General features: G+C 53.8%; 1 protein-coding gene across 1 annotated transcript; it reads right to left on the bottom strand.

The window, feature by feature from the left end:
• Positions 1-295: 295 nt before the first annotated feature.
• Sh3bp1 (SH3 domain binding protein 1) lies at positions 296-14,277 on the bottom strand. The gene is made up of 18 exons (XM_051159942.1): positions 14,156-14,277; positions 12,919-12,961; positions 12,576-12,680; positions 11,200-11,276; positions 10,863-10,974; positions 10,696-10,772; positions 10,167-10,311; positions 9,362-9,430; positions 9,102-9,192; positions 8,157-8,302; positions 7,530-7,641; positions 7,100-7,181; positions 6,930-7,010; positions 5,755-5,871; positions 5,160-5,257; positions 4,717-4,876; positions 2,239-2,330; positions 296-955 (listed from the first exon to the last, which is right to left on the bottom strand). Exons 1-18 carry the CDS (start codon positions 14,212-14,214, stop codon positions 555-557), a joined length of 2,067 nt encoding a protein of 688 aa, XP_051015899.1. The 5' UTR covers positions 14,215-14,277; the 3' UTR covers positions 296-554.
• Between the last annotated feature and the right edge of the window lie 5,866 nt (positions 14,278-20,143).

The raw sequence follows: 20,143 nt of genomic DNA, 5'->3' as shown, positions 1-20,143 counted from the left end.
TGTCCCAGAGGTGGAACCCACGATCCTGAGATGCTGAGCAAACTGCCCTGGGTGGGAGGAAGAGCCCAAGCTTTGCTGGCCCTGACGGGGCAGTCCCTTCTCACTGGCCTTAGTAACTTGACCTGCAGATGGTGCTATTACCTTGATGAGAAACTATCACAGACGACCCGTTCTCAGACCAGCAGCTCCTGGCTCTTCAACCCAGGAAGGAGAGATAGCTATTGTTTGGCCAGTTGCTCCAGTTTTGTTAAAAATAATTTATTCACAAGCCTTACAAAAATACATTGGCAAGAGAAAAAAAAAGTCCTGTAGGAACGGGGAGGTCCGTCCTTCCATCTGATAGCTCCCTTGCGACCCTGCCAGAGAGTGGGGAGCCTGGTGGGAGCCCCCAAGCTCAAAGTAAAAGAGGGAAAGGTCAGAAAGTAAAGGGCTGGCTTGAACCCTCCTGGCCATGGGGGCCAACCCAGCAGGCACCTAGGCACAGGGCAAGGGCTGTCCTGGGAGGGACAAGGGAGGGAGGGGACACTGAGGACTTGTCAGGCAGGAGGGCCCATTCACTCTGTCTCTGAGGTGAGGCCCCTGGGCCGAGGCTGGGGTGGCACAGCTGGGGGAGTAAGATGCCCACCTACAGCCTCAGGGCCTACTCTGTCCTCCGTAGCCACTCCCTGGTCCACCTGAGCAGGCATGTTTGAAATCACTAGGCCAGGGGAGGCTGGGCTAGGAGAAGCTGGTAAACGCCGGCTCTGGCGCCGGGCAGGCTGTGGAGGAACAGGGGGTAACGGGGGAGGCACGGTAGGGGCCCGGAGGCTGGTGCCCACCAGACGGCGTGGCAGAGCTTGGGGAGTACCAGGGCTGCCAGAGCCAGGAGGCAGGGGTGGAGCTGGAGGGGACGAGCGTGCACTGGAGGAAGGCTGGGGAGGTGGCATGGTAGGCCGGGCTGGTGCCGGGCGCTTTGCTGTGGAGGAAGCAAAACACAGGAAAATTAGGGGTTCATGTGTCTGGGTACATCCACAAGCTCAGTGCCACCTCCGCACCTTTGTACGTTCCTTCTGTGGGGGGCAGGGGGGACACTTTCCACAGTGGGTCCTCATCACTTTTAGTCTTTCATTCTTTCTCTGTGGTTCTCAGCATCCCAGCTTACAGCAGAACCTCCAGACGCCACCCCACTCTTCTGCTGTCACCTTTCCCAGTTTTATTGGCATCAGAGGGCTCATCCTCTGAAACTGACTTATCCACGTTTATCTTACTTGTGTCTGTCCCTAGAATATACACCCCAAATGGCCACTGCTTAGCACAGTGCAGGAGTCAAGCAGGAGTGGGTAGGAATCTGTTGATGATTTTACAAATGTCGCCTGTCCCTGTTGACATGTGGGTCCTTGCTTGCCTTTCAGAAGCCCAAGGTCCTCAGGCAAGCGCCAACCTTGTGAGGCAGCTGGAAGGGCAGGGGGCTTGGTAAAGCTGAGGTCAAAACTCTGGCTATGTGGACTGGGGTATCTGGAGTGGCCTATTTGCTCCCGTGGGCCTGTTTCTTCACTACTAAGATGGGGTGGGAGCCCCAACCCCCCACGGCAGCTGGGGCCAGCTCAGGTAACTCTGACAGTTAGTCTCCCAGGTCCCCCAACTCCAGGTCCGTGTGGCCTGCAGACTCCTGCTGTTGCTCTCTTAGCTCTACATGATACACCTGGCTCTAAACTACCTTGTCCTCAGGGCCTGGGGGTAGGTGTGGGGCTCCCCAGTGATCCAGTCCCCACGTGGATCCTTGGCCTCTTACGTATCCATTCTGGGCCAGACAGACATATGAGGGTGCCACGGTAGCTCTGGAGCCTCCAGACTCCTCCCAAACCTCTCTCATCCCTCCACCTTTAAATACAGTTTGGGCCCTGTCCTTTGTAGCCCTTGGGCTTCTGGAGGGCTAAGAAACCCACCACACTCACACCGTCTTCCTTTCTCTAGTACTTTCTGTGGGCCAGAGCCCTCCCTGCACACACCCTGAGGTCCCAGCTCCTGCAGCCCTTCAAGGTCAGAGTAGTTACAGTTCTACCACAGAAGAAGGTGTTGAGGCTCAGACAGGCAGCATCACCTGCCCAGGGACGAAGAGCTGGACCCTGGGTCCCGAGTGCCAGGCAGCAAACCCTGAGCTCCTCACTTCGTCTATTGCTGGCCTCTCCGTGGCCCTAAAGACGTGGGACAACAGGGACTTGCCACTGTTCTGTCTCTTTTCTCCCACAGCCAACTTACTCTTCCGAGTCATGTCCTCTGCTGGAGGAGCCGTCTCTGTGGGGCTCCTGCTGACCTTGGGGGAAGTTGGTTTGGGCAATTCAGACTCTGTCCTGCCAAAAGAAGGAGAGAGGAAACGGTCAAGTTTGACCATCTCCTAGGAATCTCCTAGAATCCCACGTGACCCGAAACTGTTAGGCGGAAGACTTGCTCCCCATTGCCTATGGCCACGCCAGGAATCTGTCCTCGGTCTCAGGCCTGCTAGTAGATAGATACTCCCAGGAGTGGTGGGGTTTGTGTCTATCATGCCTGCCCTAGTTATTAACTTTGTCAACTTGACACAACCCTGAGACCCGCAGGAAGTGGGAGTCTTAACTGAGGGATCGCCCAAGTCGGACGAGCCTGTGGCCATGTTGGTGGGGAATTGTCTTGGTTGCTGACTGATGTGGGAGGAACCAGCTCACTGTAGGCCATGTTGTCCCTGGATGGCAGTCCTGAGTTGTATAAGGAAGGAAGCTGACTGAGAGCCAGGCAGTGGTAGTGCACGCCTTTAATCCCAGCACTTGGGAGGCAGAGGCAGGCAGAGTGCTGTGAGTGTGAGGCCAGCCTGGTCTACAAAGCGAGTCCAGGACAGTCAAGGCTACAACAGAGAGACCTTGTCTCGAAAAACGAAAGAAAGAAAGAAAGCTGCCTGAGCCAGGCGGTAGTGGTGCACAACTTTAATCCCAGCACTTGGGTGGCAAAGGCAGGTGGATCTCTGTGAGTACAAGGCCAGCCTGGTCTGCAAAGAGAATTCCAGAACAGCTCAGGCTACAAAGAGAAATCCTGTCTCGAAAAACCAAAAAAACCAAAAAACAAGAAAGCTGGCTGGGTACCAGCTAGGGCAGACAAGGCAGTAGGCAGTAACATCCAGAGCTGCTGGTTCTGCTCCACTTGAGAGCCTGTCTCTGTGATAGACAGCTACTGGAAGTGTAAGCCAAATAAATCCTTTCCCTCCCAAGTTGCTTTGGTCATAGTGTTTATCAGAGCAACAGACAGAAAACTAGTTTAAAAAAAAAGACAACCGGGCGTGGTGACGCAGGCCTTTAATACCAGCATTCAGAAAGCAGAGTCAGGCCGATCTCTGTGAGTTCAAGGCCAGCCTGGTCTACAAAGGGAGCTCGGGACATCCAAGGGTACACAGAGAAACCCTGTCTTGAAAAACCAAAAAAAAAAGGGGGGCTGGAGAGATGGCTTGATGATTAAGAGCACTCACTGGCTGCTCTTTCAGAGGACCCCGGGTCAATTCCCAGCACCCACATGGCAGCTCACAAGTGCCTGTAACTCCAGTTCCAGGAGATCTGACACACCCCCACACAGATATACATACAAACAAACAACAATGCCTATTAAAAAAAAAAAAAAAAGCCTGGCGTGGTGGCGCATGCCTTTAATCCCAGCACTCAAGAGGCAGAGGCAGGCAGATTGCTGTGAGTTCGAGGCCAGCCTGGTCTACAACATGAGTCCAGGACAGCCAAGATAGCATAGAGAAACCCTGTCTCTGGAAAAAGAAAGAAAGAAAGAAAGAAAGAAAGAAAGAAAGAAAGAAAGAAAGAAAGAAAGAGAAACCATGACTGTGACATAATCTGTGGGATGGTCCACAGGGCCAAAGTGGGAGGTGGGAAGCAAGCTTTCCAGGTGATCTTTTTTTTTTTTTTTTCCTTTTTTCTTTTTTTGAAACTGTCTGGAGCAGCCTAGGCTGGCCTTGAACTTTCCATGTAAGGGAAGATGATCCTGAACTCCGATCCTTCTGCCTCCACCTCTCCAGTGCTAGTAAACACCACCACACCCACTTTATGCAGTGCTGGGGCTTGAACCCAGCCCTCCTGCACCACACAAGGCAAGTAGTCTACCGATTAAGCCACACCCCCAGACTTCCATGTGATCTTTAGGGGTGTTCTGCCAACTGAAGTCAGAGAGGACGTGAGCAGCAGTTCAAAGAGCCTGGCTTCCTAAAGGTCTGTCTGGCCACTTCCCCAGGGAGGCCTTCCTTTCCTACGGAACTGCTCCAGCGCTCTACGCGTATGCCGCCTCACCCTCCAGCGGAGCCTGCATCTAGCCTGACATCACAGGAATGCAGTTGGACACGTCCACTCTCCCTGCCCCAAGGCAAGGAAGGGCTGACGGTGGCATATGTCTGCCTCACGCCGGAGTCTATGGCTCTGATGTGGGCTGCTGAGAAACACCCAGGTTGGAGACAGGAAAAGTATACATTCCAACTGTCCCTTCCCAATTCCCGAAGTTCCCAGGGCGTGAACAATGGCTGGCACATAGTAGGTGTGCGATGAAGAAGGGCACATGGTTAAGGTGGAGAATGGGCACCTCCCACCTACTCCGACCTGTGAGGCCAGACCTATAGGACAGATACCATAAACTGCATTCCGAAATCCTCAGGGACGGAGCCTCCTGGCTAATGTTTGTGCAACCACGAGTAAGCAATTCATGAGGCTTGGCTCTCACCTTTCTTTTACAGACACCAGGGCTGGAGCTGGGGTGGGAGCCGGGGCGGCAGCCGGAGCAGGCACAGCAGCGGGTGGCAATTCCTCTGAGGCCCGTTGGCTACTGACCTTCTCCTGGGGCGCCAGGCCCGAGAAGATGTCTGATACACTGAAGTTGATATCTAGAGGTGTCAAGTTGTCAAGTTTACAGTCTTTGCCACGCTGCCAGGGCTACATTCTTTCCCTAAAACAATGGGACTACTCTCTGGCTTCCTATTCCCCCCTGGGTTAGGTAGCACTATTCCCATTTCACAGAGGAGAAACTGAGGCCCAGTGAGGTAAAAAGCAGCTTCCGCTAAGCCACACGGAGAGTTTGTGGGGCAATCAGGGACTAGGCTGGAGACCAGGAACTGGGGGTGGGAGGGGACTAGGGATGACACGAGTAAAGGACATAAAGGACGTCACCTCCAGGGAAGAGGGCGTCAGCATTCTGTATCAGCGCCTCGACCACGCCCACCACCTGAATGGAGGACACAGAGGCTGCATCCAGTTGGGCCTGGTCCCTGGCACAAAAGAGAAGCAAGAGTTTTAGTGACCCTAACTCTGTGTGACTCTGCTGGGCATGGTGACTGGTACCTGAATAGCTCACACACCCCATCCCTGACTCCTTCACCTACAACAGATATCGCTAATTGATTCTGGGCACTGTCCTCACAGTTTTTGGATGGATTGGCCCCCACCAAACAACTACAATTCAGCACATGGGGAAAAACCCTTGCCATCCCTGTGTGACCCGAAAAGTAATGATTAGTCTTGCATACCACTGCACCTTAAAGTTGGTAGTTCCTATAGCAACAACCCCCAAACACTTAGAATGTATATAATCTCTCCCCAGCGAGTGACTCTCCAAGGCCCATGTCTGGAAAGTTGGGAGTGAGGCTTAAGCCATACCTCATAGTTGCCAGCGTCTGCACCCAGTCACCGCAAAGGTGCCCCATCACTACCTTTCCCCTGGTCCCTCAGGCTGCTCCTCACAGGCTCCTGTACTCGTGACACTCACCCGTCTTTCTCAGGAGGCCACAGCAGGTTGGGCCCCAAGACAATGGCGATGTTGCTGGGTGTCATCTTGTTCACTTCCTGTTGCTCTGCCAGCAGTGCCAGGAACTTCATCACGTACCTACAAGGGTGGGAGAGAGTCATAAATGCTCACTGATGCCCTTAAAGGCCCGAGAAGTTCCTACCCTTGGGTTCCAAAGGGGAACAGATACCACATGGCATGGTTAAGTTTTTACTAGCTAAGTTCCCTGGTCTAATTTTTGAGTGGCAAGTGTATATGAAATGAGAACTGAGTTGAGAATCTTCTGGCTGCTACAGGCATTGGGGACTGACTCCAGTGCTGACCCTGAACTGCCTGCCCAGGGCCACAGAGTGCAGGGGTGGGTGGGGTCTGCAGCCAGGCAGCATGGTTTCGCAGGATGAGAGGGTTTTCTGTTTTCTTTTTGAGACAAGGTTTCGTAGCCCAGATTGGCCTTGAACTCTACATAGCCAAGGATGACCCTGTCATGCCTCTGTGACTGCAAACCCAAATGCACCTACATCTCCAGTTCATGGCATGCTGAGGCTCAAAGCCGGGGCTTCGTTATGTTGGGGTGATCTTTTTATGCACTGTGTAAAGATTGTGCTTGTATATTCAATTGCTGATTTCTATCAGCAGAGAGCTGAGTACAGTCCTGACTTTGGTATGGTTAAGCATCACCTGTTTCAATGTTTTGTAAACATAGACTTCCCTCACCTCTGATTGGTTTAATAAAGAGCTGAATGGCCAATGGCTGTCCTGAACTTGCTCTGGAGACTTGGAGACAAGCTGACCTGAAACTCAAGAGATTCACCTGCCTCTGCCTCCTGAGTTCTGGGATTAAAAGCATGGGCTGCCGCCATCACCACCTGGCTGTGATTTTCTTTTCTTAAGGGACTCACTCTGTAGCCCAGGCTGGCCTCACACTCAGCCTTCCTATGTCAGCCTTCTGCCTGCTGGCATTGTAGACGTGAGCCACTGCCCCTGGCTGGCTTTGTCTGTATCTGGTCTAGTATAAACAACAGGAGCAGGACATCATAACTGAGGTGTTGTACTCAGGCATAGCACAGGCTAGAGTCAAACCCAAACCTCTGTCAGTGTGTGTGTGTGTGTGTGTGTGTGTGTGTGTGTCTGTCTGTCTGTCTGTCTGTCTGTCTCACCTGAGGTTGTTGAAGTTCTCTTGGGGTAGGCGGCTGCAAACATCTTGGAGTGCCTCCAGGCGGGCCCCAGGCTCCTTCAGGCTGAGGAGAGAGAGCCACTAATGAACCAGCCCAGGGCCACAGTTTTCAGAGCGTTTGCGTCCCCACTCTCTTTACCCCCACCTCCTCACCTGGCTGCTTTCATCCAGTCATCATAGAGGTCAGAGGTCATCAGTGGCTCTGGCAGCTCCCGGAGATAGGACTTAAGGGCACCTGAAACAAGGCAGGGGACGGTCTATGGCAACCCTCCCACTCTCATTTCTCAACGCCCAAGGGCCCAGCTCTTTCTGCTTGGAAGGGCGTTCTAGCCTGTATTCATACTAACATGTCTATGTCTATGTCACAGGCCCTCTTAACATAGTACTTAGGAAGTGTATCTTTAAAATAAAAACATGTGCATACATTTTAGAGGGTTCTCACACATTTGCGTTAGGACCTCCTAAGCGTCCCAAGCTGTCTCTTTGGTAGCATTTCAGGCCCAAAGCCAAATCCGATAAGTGTTACCTGAAGCAACTCTGCCCCACTCCCACTTCCTGCCAGCGCTTCGGGCAGATCAGGTACCTGCTACAGCATGGGGGTCTGAGCAGAACTCCTCTAGGCTGTGGGGATCTGAGGCCATTGTCTGCTTGAGGCGCTTCAGCACAGAGGCCCCAGCAGCCAGACGGAAGAGACCCTAGGGTGCAGGGAGGAACATGTTACAGGGCACAGAGGCTGGGCAAGGCAGGCTGCTGGACCTCAGTGTCCCCACTGATCTGGTGGTCATTGGTGGCCAGGGCTGGGGAGTGTGAGGGCCTGGGAGAAAGGCGGGGGAAGAGCAGACTTGTTAGGGGTGGAGGGGAGAGGCAGGCTCAGCATGGTTGGTTGGGTAATTTTCCAACTAAGGGTTTATCTTCAGGAAAAGGCCAGTGTGGGATAAAGGCTGGACCGAGGACCCCTCGTTCCTCATGTGACTGTCTCTCCCCTTGTCAGTCACAGCCCATGAGGATCCCCCAACACCCAGGGCCGGTAAATGGAGCAAAAACTGCTCAGTGTCTGTAGCACAGTGTTAGGCCCCTGAAGTGCCTGCCATTCAGTGAGACAGACTCAGTTCAGCAATGGGGCGGGGAGGGGGGTTATGCCTCCCTGAGGGGTAATTTAGGGCACTAGCATGGGGCCCTACCACCCCACCCTCCATGACTTGGCTCCCACCTCCTCCTGCATGCCTTCTGATAACAGCAACAGGACACAGGCCTCGATAGGTAGGGCGATGTCACGGCCTAGCTCTTGCAGGTGGGTTCTCAGGGACACCCCATATACCCTGGAGAAGGGGGTGGCCGTCATCAAGGGGGAGGGGTCTGTGGGAATGAGACATATCAGTGGCCTGGTTCTTTCTGCCCCAGGCAGCAAGGCCAGGGCAGACAGGGCACCTCTAGGAATCTACCTTCAATCCCGTTTTAGTGGCACGCTTGCGCGCGCGCGCGCGCGCGCGCACGCACACACAAACACACACACACACACACACACACACACACACACACACACAGAGTCATTTAGCCCACTTCTTCAATCTGCCCACCTCCACTGTTCTGCCTGGTTCAGATCCCAACTTTCTAGAAGGTCTCCTGGCTGCTGTCCTGTCCCTTTTCCATCCTCCATAGCAGCAGAAAGCCAGCCCTCAGAGACGTGATCCAGCTCTCTCCCAGTTCCCAACTCATTCATGGCTCCCCTACTGCCTTTCAGGATAAGAAAACTCTTGGGGCTGGAGAGATGGCTCAGTGGTTAAGGGCACCGCCTGCTTTTCCAAAGGTCCTGAGTTCAATTCCCAGCAACCACATGGTGGCTCACAACCATCTGTAATATAATCTGATGCCCTCTTCTGGCCTGCAGGTGTATGTGCAGACAACACTGTATACATAATACTAAATAAATCTTTAAAAAAAAAAAAAGAAAACTCTTGTTCTTGTTTTTCAAAACAGCCAGGAACTCTCCATGTGGACCAGGCTGGCTTTGAACTCAGAGATCTGCCTGCCTCTGCCTCCCAAGTGTTGAGATTTAAAGGTGTGTGTCACCATGCCCAGCTAAGGAGCAAACTTTTTACAGTATACAGTATACAGTAGGGTCAGAGGTGTGAGGCTGGCTCACTCATGTCCCCACCTGCTTGGCTGTGGTTGTCCCTCAGCTCAGCTAGGGCTGTGTCGAGTGAGGTCAGCGACCTGCGATGGTAGTCAGCCTGAATCTCCAGGAGCTGTGGGGACAAAGGACATTTCCCCAAGAGAAGTGAGGGTGAGGGAAGGAGACTTCCGCAGGGTCTCCAGAACAGATGCCCACCATCTCTTGGGGGAGGACCCCCAGAGGTCTTTCCCTGTGGCATCCACCCCAAGTTTCAGGTGACAGGAGCTGGACCGTAAACTCACATGAATAAAGTAGTTGGCGTACGAGTCCTCCTTGGTGGCAAAGTGGTAGAGGTCAGCCAAGTACTCATCCTTGGGGGCGGAAGGGAGAAGACAGGTGAGGCTGCGGGGATCTGGCCGGGAAGCTGACAGCTAGAAGGGATAGGCGCATGCCCAGGCCAGGGTCTCTGCACTTGGGGCCAGCCCACAGGGTCCCTTCAAACTTTTGAGGCTTTACAGCTTCCGGTCCTTTACATTGGGTCCTCGGATCCTTAGTATAACGTGCTCTTGTTCACCATGCACTCATTATTGCATTCGCTTTTTTAAGTTTTTTTTTGTTTTGTTTTGTTTTTTGAGACAGGGTCACAGGGTCTGTGTAGCCTTGGCTATCCTGGACTCACTTGGTAGACCAGGCTGGCCTCGAACTCACAGAGATCCACCTACCTCTGCCTCCCGAGTGCTGGGATTAAAGGCGTGCGCCACCACGCCCAGCTCTCATTCATTCTTCTTTTACGCACTTCATTAACACCATTCAGTCAGTCAGCAAATGGCACTCATTCATTTCTTCACTTACCCAGCACACACTCTCAAAGGTCATTTGTCACACAGATACTATTCAGTCATCCACTCAGTAAACACTGAAAGTCTAGTAAACAAACCACATCCCGGGTAGGGGCCCACCACGTAGATTCGGACTCTAACTGCCTGGATTTAAAACTCAGTGCTGCCTAGCCCAGTCACATCCCTTCTCTGTGTTTCATCTTCCTTTCTGTAAAATGGACAGGACACCTACACCTATCACCTATGCAGATATCCCAAATGACCTCACCTTGCACTGTTCCACCTTTTTCTTTAGCTCCTCCTCTTCCTCCTTCAGCGTCTCCACCTTGTTGGCAGTGGTGATGTGGCCGTGACTGCTTGGGCCACCTCCCAGGCCTTGACTGCTCCCTGAGTTCTTGGCTGCCTGGCTGAGCCTGGGGAAAGTCTCAAGGTCAATGGTTACTGGCCCCATTGCATGACCAGAGCTAAGTGTCTTCTCCCTACACGTCACAAAGGACTCTAGGGTTTTCAGAAGCAAAACAAAATAAAATTTCCTTAGGCCTCTGCCTAGACTAGGCCAAAGTGCTTGAGGGCTCCCTCTGGTGGTGCTCCTGGTGATTACAACTACTCAGCTAGAGCCATCTAGGGATCTTGCAGACTAGTGGTTTTCCTAGCTTTGGGGTCACCTGTAGCACAAGGGAGCCCACACACACCCTCACATATATGTGCCTTTACCACATGTTCTCTCAAGGACCAGAATGGCCACATGTACCCAATGGGCCCTGAAAAGCCCTACCATGACCTGACTTGGGTCACACCTGCTTTTGAGGGCGTTCCAGTCGGACACCAGCTTCTGCAGGCTCTTCTTGTGCTTGAGGATAGCAGGCAGCTCCTCCTGAGGGCAGGCACAGGGAAGGTTCAGGGGATTGGCGGGGGCAGGGGGAGCAGGAGTCCGGGGAAAGCTGGGGGTGGGGTGCAGGATCACCTCACTCAGCCTGCTGAGCGGCTGCAGGACATCCCTCTCCAAGGTCATCTCGAACTCAGCTAGGATCCGGGCCAGCTGGTTCTGGATGGCGCAGCTCATCTCCAAGGCCTTCCTGTGGACAGAGAGCCCAGTGGGCCAAGGCTCCCTTGGCCCGTAACCCCCACCTAGAAATACTTGAAGGTCCCAGCCTCTCCAATTTCCTGCTTTCTCAGAACTTACTGACCTGGACCTTTCTCCCAGCTCAGTCATCCCTTTGCGGTAGACACGCTGGCTGATATCTGACCCCCTCGTTGCTTCCTGGCAACCTCTAGTGAATAGCCAGGTATTCCATGCTCACCCCATGCTGGAATCGGGATCCAGTTCCTTGAAGCTTTCAGCCATTGTGGTAGAAAGAGCCATGAGAGGAAGCTTCTTCTGCAGGGAGGACAAGGTGAGCCTGAGTTTACCGGCCTCCTCCAACAGACAGACTTGTGCCCAGAGCACCCACACCCCAGGGGAGGGAGGAGCCAACTAAACAGGTCCACAGTTAGAGCTAAGGGTGGCAACTGGGGGGCTGGAGAGATGGCTCAGAGGTTTAGAGCACCATCTGCTCTTCCAAAGGTCCTGAGTTCAATTCCCAGCAACCACATGGTGGGCCACAACTATCTATAATGGGGTCTGGTGCCCTCTTCTGGCAAGCAGGTGCACATGCACGCAGAGCACTGTATACATGATAATAAATAAATATATATAAAAAAAGAGAGAAAGTGGCAACTGGATGATGATGGTGATGGTATGTTTGTGTGTGTGTGTGTGCGCGCACACAATCTCCCACCTGAGGGAGGGGGGAAGTCCTTCCCTTCAACTCCTCCTAAAGTTACTCGATGGGACAAAAAGGAACGATCAATCCCAGGAAGACTAGGAAACCACTCTGCAGAGGGAGGGAGCAGGAAGCCTCCCAAGGTTACACCATTGCAAAGAGAAGAGCTGGCCTTGTGGCCAGGGGTGGGGACGAGGTGGCCCGAACTCCTTCCCTGCCTCGTGGCATAGGTGGTTAATCCGGTCATCCTCTAGTACAAGCTCTCCAAGGTTTCCCATGGCCTCACACCCAGGCTCTTTCTAAGGGAAGGCAGGCAAGCCTGGTGCCCTCAGAGGATGGAAGAGGCTGTCGGGAGTCCCTGGGCCTGGGGAGTTGCGAACCATGTGAGTGGTAGGAACTGAACCCAGATCTCTGCAAGAGCAAGTGCTTTGCTGAACCAACTCTCCAGCTCAGCCACAGGAATTCTGAACCATCTCCATACTTTCACCTGGAGTTATAGAAAATAGTACATTTACAATCGGGGGGGGGGGGTCACTTTTGTCATTTGTTAGCTGTGTGATCTTGGGCTAATAAATTTAGGTCTTGGTTTCCCGTTATAAGCAAGTGACTTGTATGTACAAGGGACTGTTGCCAGGGCTGCTGCCAGCAGTGGGGAGACAAGGCGCATTAGCGGTCTTAGCAACGGTGTAGCAGGAGTCAATAAATGATGCCTGTTGAGTAACAGTGAGCATCGTCTTCATCCAGCTCAAATGGTGCTCCACCCACCTAGACCACCTGGGGGGATGCTGAAGGGTCCTGGGGGGGGGTGAAGGGGGAAGGAACCACGGACCTCAGAAGCTGCTGTGGACCCAAAAGCCTCACTCCCTTTGCATCCTTGACCACACAGGGCTCTCCTCCCCGAGGCCAGCACTTACCACACGCTTGTCCATGTCAGCCCCACTTTGGCCCTGCAGACAGGCCTGCAGCCTTTTGTGAACATTGTGTGCAGCTCGCTTAGCGGGTTCCAACCGCTGCTCCACCTGGGAGGTACAGGGGGGCCACATGTGGGTGGCTTGTAGATTGTGAGGAGTGATCGGCTCCCTCTCATTGCCCTATTGTCTCCCCCAGAACAGGAATCAATTTTCTCTTCCCTCCTGCGGCACCCCTGGCCATCAGGGAATGACTCAACCAGGCCCTTGACGCCTGTCCCGCCTGCAGCCCTCTATACTGACAGCCTGCACGGGCCTGCCTCCCAGCCCAGCCCGCCCAGGCACGTACCTGCAGCAGGTCCTCACCCAAGAACTCGGCAGTCTCCGAGGTGCTGTAAGGGGCGGGGGGGGGGGGTGGTGGTGGTAAGAGGGGGGCTTCTGCTGAGACAGTTTGGATTAAGAAATCCACTGGCCCCCCTCTATCCCCTGCATATGGAACCTGGCCCCAGTTGCTTCCAGGACGCACCAAACCTGGGTGGCCTGTCTCCAACGTAGTTGGAGCACATTCCATGGCTGGTAAGAGGATTCATGCCTGCTTCCTCCCCCACCTAGGCTGTGCCCTGGGAGAGGGTGGACCCATGACATGGAAAAAGGCAGGAGGGAGCTACCCAGGGCCCAGCTTTGGGACACAGAAGTTAAAAGTTTTTCAACTCCCCCATCCCCCAGATAGTTTGCCTGCTCCGGAAAGGGGAAGCCTAGACTGCCCCCCAGAACGGGAAGTATGGAAGTTGGTCTCCAGCGGTGGCCAGGCCCACAGGCACAAGGCATTAGGCTGCAGCTGTGGGCAGGTCCCGGGACTCTGCCCAGGGACACACAGGGGCATGAGTTCAGAGCAAAGTGGCCTGGCTTTGTAGGTACATGCAGGTGTTTGTGTCATTGTAGGACTGGATCAAGTTTCTAGATACTCGGTCACTTCTCAGGGCCCAAGGAATGGGGAACTCCCAGGCTGGGGAAGAGGGGCAGAGAGAAAAGCTCCGAGAAACTCTCTGAACTTCCGCTCTCATAGTTTTGGAGCTGGGGACCGTGGAGACCAGGGGGTGCCTCTACCTGAGCCTGCGGAAAGCAGAAGCAGGACCAAACGACAGGAGGCCCCTTGGGCTGGGGGAGGGGACGGACACCCAGCCCAGAGCAGGCCCCTCCTCCCCAGGCCAGAACACTGCCAGTCCCTTCCCCCAGGGTCTGGGGCCCCCGATTGGCTCGGTTCCTCCCTGTAGTTAAGAGGTAGTTAAGTGTTCCCATTGTCCAGAGTGGACAAACGAGGCTCCGGGCAGCTTCCTGGCTCAGGGCGCATTCTGCTCTCTGCAGCCTCACCAACCAGGAATGGAGGTGCCTTTCCCTCCCCACTCCCCCGCAAAGGCCGGCTGTGCCTGTGCGACCACAGTGGCTTCAGACGCCAGGAAGAGAGGTCAGGGCTCTGGCATGCTAGAGGGTCGCTGCCCAGTCGTTCCCGACCTCCCTGATCGGTTCTCCTGCGCTCACTCAGGTCTTGCGGGGCCACAGCAGGACTAGAAGAGGGTGACACTAACCGTCCCAAGCTGCCCGTGTGGGCCAGTTGCCGCATGCGGTGCAGCTGCCTCTTCATCATCTTGAGTCCGGGCTGAGGGGCGGAGGAGTCACCGTAGGGGTCGAGGCTGGCAGCCCCCCCCCCCCTGCCCAGCCTGCTTCCCCGCGCGCTTCGCCCCGGATGGGTGGGCGGCGCTCTGGCTTCCTGGGCCGCTGCGCTCCTCTGGCTGCTGCTGGCGCTGGCGCTCTCCTCCCCCGCTCACGACTCCGCCCCCGGACCCCAGGTCACTCCTTTCTCCAAGTTTGGAGTCTCGCTCTCTCGCGGTTTCCGGGCCCAACGACCCCCGGGTCGGTCGCCTGGCGAGTGTCCCTCTGTCTCTCTGCTGTCCGCAGTTGAGTGTGGACTCCTCCTTCCCGCACCCTGCCCAGCCACGGCAGCGGGTGGCGTGGCGGGAAGCAGGTAAGCCGTTCCTGCCATCACCGCCCTGGGTATAAACAACCTTTGCTCTCTTAAAGAGAAAAGACGGCTGCTTAGAAGGGACAGGTCTTCGGGTCCTGTGCAGGCTAGTTCCACAGGATGCTCCTTGGAGACATCTTCCCCACCATAGCATCCCCTAGCCACCCTCCATGCCTGCTGGACCTCTGGCTGGGAACTTGGGGGTACTTGGGACCATCAGAGATTAGTGTCCTTGGATTGGTCCCCAAAGTTCTGCATTCACTGTATATAGTGGTTTGATGGGACAACTGTCCAGGATCAGTCTATGCCACAGGGTAAACAAGATACCCCAGCCAGCTCCTCGGCCTCAAGAGTTCCTCCTGTCCCTATCCCCACTTTTTTTTTTTTTTTTTTTTTAAAGCTCTTTCTCATTCCTCCTAGCAAATGTCCCTGGTCCCTGCCCTTCTTTCTTGTCAGACAGTGATATGGGTGCTGCTCTGAATCCCCAAATCCGGTAGAGGTTTTCTCTTTGGAACGCTCAGCTGAAAACCAGCTTGGGCATACAGTAGGTGTTCATAACTGCTAGTTACTATAGGGCAAGAAAACCTGTGGGCAACAGTAAGCTGACTCCAGTGTGCACCCTTCAGGCTTGGGGAGTGGGGGGAGGGGACGCTACAGGAAGCCCTGAGCACCACACCGCACTTTGCTCTCTGCTAGTTTCAGTTCGGAGCCATCCTACTTGAGCACCTACTGTGTGTGGATAGATAGGCAGCCAGCGTGCTTCTCAAAGACATCTGCTTTGCTCCAGACGTACCCAGCAGAGGCCTAGCACCTGGTGCTCACTCACTGGGAGCAAGCAGCCCTTTACTCAATCTAGAAGTCTTACTGAGGCTGGACAGGAGCCCAGAGGGGTCCCAGCAGCTACTGCTGCAAGGACCAGAACATCCTGGCTAGGAACACAACAGTTCCTCTTCTCTGGAATCCCAGCTCTGTGGGTGGAGAGATGAGATGGCAGATCAGCTTGCTTTCCCCTATCTGTCTTTTCCCAGTGGGAAGGGTACTGGCCAGGGTTTGCAGAAGAGGTGGCAAAAGATTCTAGGGAAGGGCCAGTCTTGGGGTACAGTGATGGAGACATCAGAGTGGTGTAGACCAGGCCTCCTAATGTGTGAGACTTCCTACCATCCAGGTCCTACCCAGAACATTCTTTGTTTCTGTTTTCCCTGACTTGGCAATGGGCACAGTACTGGATAAGCCTTAGGAGGCTGGAGATTCCCAAGCTTGCAGGCAGCTTGGCTCCAGGTGTCTCTCTCTCTCTCCCCCTTCCTTCCTTCCTTTCTTTTTTGGTTTTTTGAGACAGGGTTTCTCTGTGTAGCCTTGGCTGTCCTGGGCATGCATTGTAGACCAGGCTGGCCTCGAACTCACAGGGATCCACCTGCCTCTGCCTCCAGAGTGCTGGAATTAAAGGCGTGCACCACCACCGTCTGGCTTCAGGTGTCATTTTCTTGCCTCTAGGGAGGTCTTGATCTCCAGGGTGCTTCGGCCTTCATGCCCAGGGCTTGTTGGGCTGTCAGGTTGCTTGGCTGGTCTGGAAGTTCCTGAGGGCAGGCCTTGCTTAGACTCCAGGCCTTCCAGGCTTGTTTAGATCTAGACCTAATTCTAGTCTGGGGAGGGGACAGCTCCCTGGGCTGAAATAATAGGTTGGTGTTTTATTTGTTTGTTTGTTTGTTTGTTTTAGAAATGACCAGAGTATATTATCAGCTGTCCAAGCCCTTGCCCAGCCCCCAGCCTCCAGCCTTCCCTGCAGCCAGACCTGGGGAGCATCTGGATCTGACCAGATATGGCTTCTGTGCTTCTAGGATGGGTGACCTTGGTGTTGAATCATTGAAGGCTGGATCATAGGCTATTTCTTCAAAGGATGTTGTAAATGGAAGTTTTGATTAGTAAATGCTGAGATCACTGCCAGGTCCAGCTCTCTCTTATGGAGATGTGTATTTTGGTTTCTTACTGGAGATTGAACTCAGGGCTTTGTGCATGCTTGCCAAGTGTTCTGCCCGCAGAGTCCCAGCCCCAGCTCTTTTTACCTTTCTTAAAATTTTTTTACAGCACTCAGGAGGCAGAGGCAGGCAGATCATTGTGAGTTCGAGGCTAGCTTGATCTACAAAGTGAGTCCAGGATATTCAAGGCTAACACAGAGAGACCCTGTCTCGAAAAACCAAAACAAAGCAACCAAACAGAAAAAAAAACCCAAAATACTAAAAACAACCAAAAAAATTTTTAATTAAAAATTTAGTTTCATTTTATGTGTACAGTTATTTTGCCTGCATTTATGTGTGCAAACCATGGGTGTGAGGTGCCTGTGGAAGCCAGAAGGAGTGACAGATTATCGTGAGTCACCATGTGCGTGCTGGGAATCGAACCTGGTTCTCTACAAGAGCAGCCTAACCTCCGAGCCAGCTCCCCAGCTTCCTAAGTCACATTTTTTGTTTATTGTGTGCATGTGCCCACATATGTGTGTGAACATCACAGCTCTTGTGGGGAGGCCAGAAGACAACTGATGGGAATCAGTTATCGTCTTCTATCACATTGGTTCCAGTGGTCAAACTCTGGTCCTCACGCATGGTGGCAGACACCTTTACCCACTGAGCTGTTCTGCCAGCCCCCCCCCCCCCTTTTTTTTTATTTTGGGAGAAAAGCTCTCTAAGTGGCCCAGTTGGTCATGAACTTCAATGTTCTTGCCTCTTGGGTAGCAGATATTATAGGCATGTGTGGCCACTAACCGCCCAAAGGATCATGGACTTTAGAACTGCACAGACAAGGTACCTCAGAGGTCACCAGCTAACCCCTCCCTGGGCCCTTCCCTAAACCATGTTGACTCCAGCTGGAGCACCATCTTTTGAGCTTGTGGCTGAGCCCTCTGGGCCTCTGTGTCTCAGCACTATGGTGTCATGATTGACTTGGGTGATACCAGATTTGTGATTACCTGCGTCCCCAAAGAGCAGCAATGGGACTTAGGGGGAGTGTGTGGAGTGGAACGTCTCTCACCAGCACACTGAGTGACCTTAGATAAGACAGCTCACCCCTCAGCCACAAACAGCGTAGTTTAGATTACAGGATGTAAAAATTTCACAAGAGTGCCTGGCACTGTCTGCTGTTACAGTTATTGTTCAGCTACCACAAGTCAGGAATGAGAAGCGCCTTGACCATGCCTGCCTCAGTGGCCCTTGAAGTATGCCTGGCTGCTTTAGGACAGGAGAATTTACTGGCCTGCCCCTTAGCTCATCCTCCTTTAAGGTATCTTTGCAGATACCTCTAAGGTATCCATTTGGCAGATGTGCAGACGCAGGCCCTTAGACCAGATGTGCACACCCAGCTGGCTGGGTGGTAGAGGGCAGGTCAGAAGAAAAGACTTAAGACCTAGGAGCCATTGCTGCTGTCTTTCTGCCGTGTGCCCGCCATTGCCTGTGACCTTCTTTTCAGGCTGGCCTTAACTATGGCTGCTGTCCCTATGACAGTCTGGGTGGCATCTGCTAGTGAGACTTAAACGGATGTGGTCAGGGCAGCCAGTAGGCAGGCTCGGGTGGAGGCTGTTGGCCTCATCCTATCACCTGAGACACTTTGCCACATGGCATGATTGTGGCAATACAAGAAAGCTTCCAAATGCTACCCACAGCAGCCAAGCACAGGTGTGTTTCCTGGGGATTTGCTAACTCTTTTGCCCAACCTTGACTTAAGGCCTTTCCAGGAACCCTGGGGTGGGGCTGAGGCAGGACTCTACCTAAGGCTGCTAGTCCTGGGGAATGTACACTCTTGAGCCCAGCAAAGCAGGCCAAGGTGACAAAGCTGGAGAGCAGGCTCAGGTGGCTGGATTGATCTACCATCTTGATGGCCATCTCCTCTAGACTGCTGGTCCAGTCTTGTGCTCACAGAGCAGTTCTGAGGACTCAAGGGCAAGGGGACGGAGAGGCTGCAGGCAGCAGGCCAAGCAGCAGGCCAGAGTGGGTGGCTCCCCTTGGCTGCCCTGGGGATGGAGACCACAGAGGGTGTCCCAGAGCAGCAGAGGCTTCTCCATCACTCTTGGCTTCTGCACTGTGGTCACTGCAGGCTTAACTGCTGCCTCTGGCCAATGTCCCAGAAGTGGAAGTGTGGCTTTGAGGTCTGGGAAGTCCCGCTGCTCTGGGGTGGTAATGGGTTCATCTTTTAAGAGACAGAAGATACTTCCCAAGGTACTCATGCTAAGATGCTAAGGCAGAGACAGCCTCCAGTGAGGTCCTTGTCTCCCAGCTGGGTTCCAAGTTCCTACCAAGTTCCCACCAGGTTTTGAGACAGGCCATACCTGGCTTGGGACTGCTCAAGAGATGTGTATACGAGACTGGATGAAGACAAGGCTGGAGATGGAGTAGGATCAGGAAATTGAAGGGGGTCTTGGACCTACAGATTCCCTCAGGGGTCCTAACTGGCTCTCTGGGTCCCTACCCTGTAGCCTTTTTTTGGCATTTAAAGATGTTTCCTCCATTTCAAAGATTCCTTGACAAGACAGGCCAACTCCTGGCAACCCCCAGCCCACCCCAAAGAAGATGATGAACACCAAAGAACCTCCCCGTGGAGATGGCCTCAAATGCAGCAAACCAGCTACTGGGTAAAACGTCCCCACCTCCGCCACAGACAGATCCCTGTGGCCTTTTCAAACAAGGAACCTAGGAAAGGACAGAAAGCCGGTGACTGAAATCAGTACTGTCACATGGGACCCTCCCATTCATGGTCCCATGACCCCATGCCAACCCTCACTCATCCAGCGGCCATGTAAAAAGATTATACATGAGACACAACTCTGCCGCCCCAGATGGGAACTAGAGGTCCTTTCCAGACAGGGTGGGTGCTAGGCCAGGCCATCGGCTGTTGCCTCCTGTCCTTTTGCTGTGCGGCACACCCTGAGATGTCTTCACTCTGAACGTTCAGGGTGGGCCTGATGGGTTCCTGGCCTATGGGACTCAGACTGTGTCATATCCAAGAGGTCTTCATAGGCTCTAGGCAAAAGGTTTTAGTAGCCAGTCTCAAACTGCCAGAGGAGACAAAGTGAAAGTGTTTTCTCAAATGTGGGACTTCCTGGAGCTGGTAGCAACACAGCCGCTTGTGGGAGAGTGGGCAGCCTGCAACAGTGCAGGAGCTCTCTTCTGCAGCATGGGGCGCTAAGCCAGCTCTTCACTGCACCCCACTGGCAGGTTCTGTGTGTGCCTTCCGCACCCTGCTTGGAGACATACAGCCTTTTACCTCTCCAAGGAGGCCAGAATAGCTGGGAGCTGACCCAAGGTAGGCCTGACACATCTGTTACTAGGGCCCTGCTTCCCAGAGCCGGGCTGGGGCTGGAAGAAGCCCAGCAAGACACTCTGCAGAGCATAAGAGGAAGTGAGGGACCAGGGTTTCCCTTTAGATTCTACAGCAGCTAGACCTCCTAGTGGTCCCCTCATTCCCAGCTAGGGCAGCTCTGGTCACCACAGAGTAGTGCTTATTGAGTGACTCAATAGCAGCCATAGGCCCCCAGTAGGGCCTCTCTTGGTGAGGGCTGAAGAGCTAAGGT

The sequence above is a fragment of the Acomys russatus genome, chromosome 17 (assembly GCF_903995435.1).
Source record: "Acomys russatus chromosome 17, mAcoRus1.1, whole genome shotgun sequence".
NCBI lineage: Eukaryota > Metazoa > Chordata > Mammalia > Rodentia > Muridae > Acomys > Acomys russatus.
This window is presented reverse-complemented; position numbering and strand designations above follow the sequence as displayed.

Excerpts from the sequence above, each read along its gene's own strand:
- Sh3bp1 (XM_051159942.1), bottom strand. The coding sequence starts at position 14,214 with ATGATGAAGAGGCAGCTGCACCGCATGCGGCAACTGGCCCACACGGGC. Across the intron at positions 9,193-9,361 it reads ACGCCAACTACTTTATTCAT|CTCCTGGAGATTCAGGCTGA; the intron begins GTGAGTTTACGG and ends TTGTCCCCACAG. Across the intron at positions 2,331-4,716 it reads CTGGTGTCTGTAAAAGAAAG|GACAGAGTCTGAATTGCCCA; the intron begins GTGAGAGCCAAG and ends TTCTTTTGGCAG.